We start from the raw sequence: 4878 nt of genomic DNA on the forward strand, positions 1-4878 counted from the left end.
TTGGAAGACTGCTGTATAGCATCAGCCAAGCACTTGCTGTTCATCCACTGTCTCCTCCCCTTTAGCCTGGGTCATAGCAGATGCACAGTGATCCAGTTGCATTTTTGCTTATGGCATGCTTACCAACATTGAGAAAATGTTGGATATTTTGAACATCATTCTTGGTAAGAAAGATTTGTATGAAAGAATTTTAGTCGCCAAGATAATTTTAAAAAGATTCATCCATTTTGGAGAAGAGCAAATTAACTTCTAGTTTAGTTATAAAGGTCTCCAAGCTGTAAGTCATCAGCACGAGACACTACATGCAGCTCTGACTTCACATTTTCCTCATTCTGAAGTTGACATGATTTTAGACTTTAGGCTCGATTGCTTTACGTCAAGGAATGCTTCCTTCATTACTTCTATCTTGTGAGACTCTGAGGCAAGGAGAAGATAGAACATGGAGTAATTTTCTAGGAGAGATGATACCTCAGTGCCTCCTCACCACCTTCACCACTGAGTCCTGCTGGAATGGAAAGGAACCTGATAGGATGAAAAATGAGAAAGAAAATAATCTGCTTCTCCATAGCCTGGAAACTCTGACACCAGGGAAAGACACTCCCAACTCTGTAGGTGACTAGATGGACAGCACACAGGGAGGAAATTACGTGGTGGAATGTTACCTTGGGCAGATGCCAACCAGTTGTCTCATGGTGTGAGCCAGACCCACAACTCTTTATATAAACACAGCCTTCTGTCCAGATGCCTTAGCCTGAATGACTTTGTGCCTGCTGAGGAGGGTGAGTCTGGAAGCTGGGTCCTGGGATCATGGGTGATGGATATTCAAGGGGTCCCCAGATTGTAAAGACTGAGGAATGATTAAGGCAGAAGCTAGGGCAGAGGGACATCAGTCTGAGGTGGAACACTGACCAAGGATTATAAAATGTGTAGAGTTTATGGGAAGAGATGGGGCTCTAAAGTTGGTGTATTTATCTTTGGCAGTCCTGGTCTTTTCTCCAGGTACCATTTCCCTCTGTTAGGAACTTGTTGTCCCTGGAGAATATACAATATTTATTTATTTTGAGTGGTTAGAGGCACAGAAGGATGGGTACAGTAGTTATTTATGTTCTGTGCATAGAGGCACAGGAGGATGGATCACCCTCTTTAGGGAACACAGACGCTTGCTACAAATGGGAAATGTCTAGCTCTGTTTTCCAGGGGGAGAATTTTGGGTATTTTGGAAGCTTGTGAGAGGTGCTTTGTTATTATGATTCAATTGTCAATTTAACCTTGTGCTTTGCGAGTCATTGGGCTACCTGAACAGACAGGTGGCTCTGGGAAAAGCAGATGGGAGTTACTGTATTTTCTTGCTAGCTAAGGGTAGTATAGGAACGTATACCTGAATGCCTTAGGGTATATTGTGATGAACACACAACGTAAATCCATAAAGGTTTCTGACTTGTCTTGCTTGACTGTAAACTCTTGAATGTGATGAGGAATATGATAGTCTCTGGCTTATCTCAGTTTAACTAACTCCATCCTGCATCTCAGAGAGTCTTAGGAGAAAACATTTCTGAAGCCGGCAGATTGTCATCCTCCAGATCATTAATAACAGCAACCTTCCTGGACAAGTGGCCATTAATCCTAAGGCTGGTGTGTTTTGCATATGAAGTACATATGGATTTTCATATTTCTGTGGGGATCTATTTAAAATTTACTTAAAAAGACTGAATGCAAGGCAGCAGATATTGAACACTGGGTCTGACAGGTCCAGCATTTGCCTGGATCTGTTGCTAATTCAGTGGACTCTGATGTAAAGTGAACGTAGACAATGCCAGTGCTCCCCTAGCCCCGCCTCGAGCTCATTTGCACATGTGGCTTGTGTATATGTTCCTGTGTGCATGGAAGTCTCAGTTTGGGCTATGCACAAACAGAAACAAGCTGTTACTTGTTTTTCCTGTAGGGCTGTTTTCTGCTACTTGACTTTGAATCTGCTTGTTATCACTGCTCTCTGGTGGCAGACATTGGTATGCCTAACTTTATATCCAGCTGTGCAGAACTGAGCAGTTTTGGCACAACCAGGGCAGGTCTCATGAACAATAGTGACTAGTATGGGCTCAGCTAAGTCAGTAAGGATTCTTGGTTGAAAGTATATAAAGAAAAACCAGAGAATATACCAGGCTTCTTGTTCTAGATCCCAGTTCCTGACTACCATCTCTTAGCCTCCTGACCCTGGTTTCTCTACCCTCAGGTCTCGCTCACCCACCTGCACCAGGACCATGTGTGACCAGCAACCGATTCAGTGTTGTGCGCCGATACCCCAGTGCTGTGTTAAGGGTTCCTCCTTTGGTCCCTCACAGTTTTCTTATGCCAACAACCAGGTGCTGGTGGAAGCTCCATGTGAGATGCAAGTTCTGGAATGTGCTGCCCCATGCCCAGTTCAAGTTTCTCAGACTCCGTGCCAGTCTAGTACCACTGAAGTGAAGGGCCAGGCTCCATGTAAGACCACCAAAGGCAAATGCCAGGCCCCGTGCCAGTCAAAGACTACCCAGGTGAAATGCCAGCCTAAGACCACTGAGATAAAGTGCCAGGCTCCCTGCCAGACTCAGGTTTCCTGTGTTCAATGCCAGGCTCCATGTCAATCTCAGGTTTCCTACGTGCAAATCCCACAACCTCCTCAGACCTATTATGTAGAGTGTCCTCCAGTGTACTATACAGAGACTCGTTATGTGGAATATCCGGTTTCAACCTATATGCCTGCTCCAGCCCTCCAGCCTGGCTACACTTATGTAGAATGTCCCGCAGTGGGCCAGGGCCAGGGCCAGGGAAGCTTCTCCACTCAGTACCAGTATCAGGGCTCCTACGGTAGCTGCACTCCTCAATCACAGTCACGGGGTTCTTACAGCAGCTGTGGTCCACAGCATCAGTCTCAGGCTTCCTACAGTTACTGTGAGCCTCAATTTCAGTCCGGGCCTTCCTACACCAACTGTGGCCCCCAACGCCAGTCACAGGCTTCCTATGGCAACTGCACCTCCCAACTCCAGTCTCGAGCATCCTACAGCAACTGCTCCTCCCAGCGTCGGTCCGGGGCTACATTTAGCACCTGTGCACCTCGATGCCAGTCCCAGGGCACCTATGGAAGCTACACTTCACAGCGTCGGTCTCAGAGTACCAGCCGATGTCTCCCTCCTCGTCGGCTCCAGCCTTCTTATCGTAGCTGTTCTCCACCAAGACATTCTGAGCCCTGTTATAGCAGTTGCCTGCCATCCAGATGCTCTTCAGGCTCCTACAACTATTGCACTCCACCCCGCCGCTCAGAGCCCATCTATGGTAGCCACTGTCCTTCTCGGGGCCGCCCTTCAGGCTGTTCTCAAAGATGTGGACCCAAATGCAGGATAGAGATTTCCTCCCCTTGCTGCCCAAGGCAGGTTCCCCCGCAGAGGTGTCCTGTCCAGATTCCCCCCATCAGAGGAAGATCCCAGAGCTGTCCCCGGCAACCCTCTTGGGGTGTCTCCTGCCCAGACCTGAGGCCACGTGCAGACCCACACCCATTCCCAAGGTCTTGTAGGCCACAGCATCTTGACCGGTCTCCAGAATCATCATGGCAGAGGTGCCCAGTTCCTGCACCACGTCCATATCCACGTCCACAGCCATGCCCAAGCCCAGAACCCCGTCCGCGTCCTCGTCCACAGCCATGCCCAAGCCCAGAACCCCGTCCGCGTCCTCGACCACAGCCTTGCCCAAGCCCAGAACCCCGCCCACGTCCTTGTCCACAGCCATGCCCAAGTCCAGAACCTCGTCCATGTCCTCCATTGAGGCGATTTTCAGAACCCTGTCTGTATCCAGAACCATGCTCAGTTCCTCAACCAGTGCCACAACCAGCACCACGCCCAGTGCCACGTCCGCGCCCAGTTCACTGTGAGAATCCAGATCCACGTCCACAGCCTTGTCCTCGTCCTCATCCAGAGCCAATGCCACGTCCAGCGCCCTGTTCTAGCCCAGAGCCTTGTGGGCAACCCGTTCGTTGTCCCAGTCCCTGCTCAGGTCCCAATCCAGTTCATTACCGCCAAGAACTAGGCTGTCACGAATCTAACCCATGTCGCCTGGATACTGAAGGCCCGCGCTGTGGCTCATATAACTTCACCCAAAGGCAAGAGAGTAATGGCAGCTGTGAATCTGGTGATGTCTTTTCAGGATCACACGGTCTAAGTGGTTGTGGAGACCAAGGAAATACCTATGGTGGCATGAACTGTGGGGCTTATGGTGGAGCAAAGGGAGCCTACTTTTAAACAAAGTACAGCCCAAATGCATTAGGTTCTTTAGATTGTTTCCCATTCTTATATGGTTCATTATTTCCACATACATTGAGGTTCTTTCTTCTTCAAAGTTGTTATCCAAATTCCTTGCATGTCATCTCAGGTTCTGCACCTGAGTCTCTGACATCATTCCAGCCTTATGTCTCACTCCTCCTCTGCACACAGCTTTAATTATAACTAGACCAGCTTGGCCATAAGCACATTCCTTGGGTGTTCCTCCTGACATTCCCCAGATGCTCTTGCCTCTGCAGAGGTGTCCTCACCATGAATCATTTCTCATCTATTTCCCAGGATCCAAAATTGTACTTGCCTTTCAATAACTCCTCCTTGAATCCTTTTGTTGTTGTTGTCTGTTCTCACCCATAGAACCTCTTCAGACATTTTAGAATTCACTACCCCTAATGCCATTCATTTAGCAAGTGCTTTTCAACACTCTCGAATTATTAACTTCTCTTCGAAGTTACTGCCTTTTCTGTCCAACCAGATTGCAAACTTTCTTCCAAGTGAAGTCAGTATATCCTTAAATCTCTGTGCCTATCTTAGGTCGTGTAATAGTTGAACATGGTTGTGGTTGGCAGCTTGA

The 4878-nt window shown here is 48.2% G+C and overlaps 1 protein-coding gene across 1 annotated transcript; it reads left to right on the forward strand.

The window, feature by feature from the left end:
- Window positions 1-2258: 2258 nt before the first annotated feature.
- Kprp (keratinocyte proline rich protein) lies at window positions 2259-4268 on the forward strand. Its single transcript, XM_021157137.2, has one exon. It carries the CDS (start codon window positions 2259-2261, stop codon window positions 4266-4268), a length of 2010 nt encoding a protein of 669 aa, XP_021012796.1.
- Window positions 4269-4878: the final 610 nt, after the last annotated feature.

Source organism: Mus caroli, unplaced genomic scaffold, assembly GCF_978045245.1.
Source record: "Mus caroli unplaced genomic scaffold, Mus_caroli_1 scaffold_3, whole genome shotgun sequence".
Taxonomy (NCBI): Eukaryota; Metazoa; Chordata; class Mammalia; order Rodentia; family Muridae; genus Mus; species Mus caroli.

What these genes read in the sequence shown, in the direction of transcription:
- Kprp (XM_021157137.2), top strand. Translation starts at nt 2,259, where the DNA reads ATGTGTGACCAGCAACCGATTCAGTGTTGTGCGCCGATACCCCAGTGC.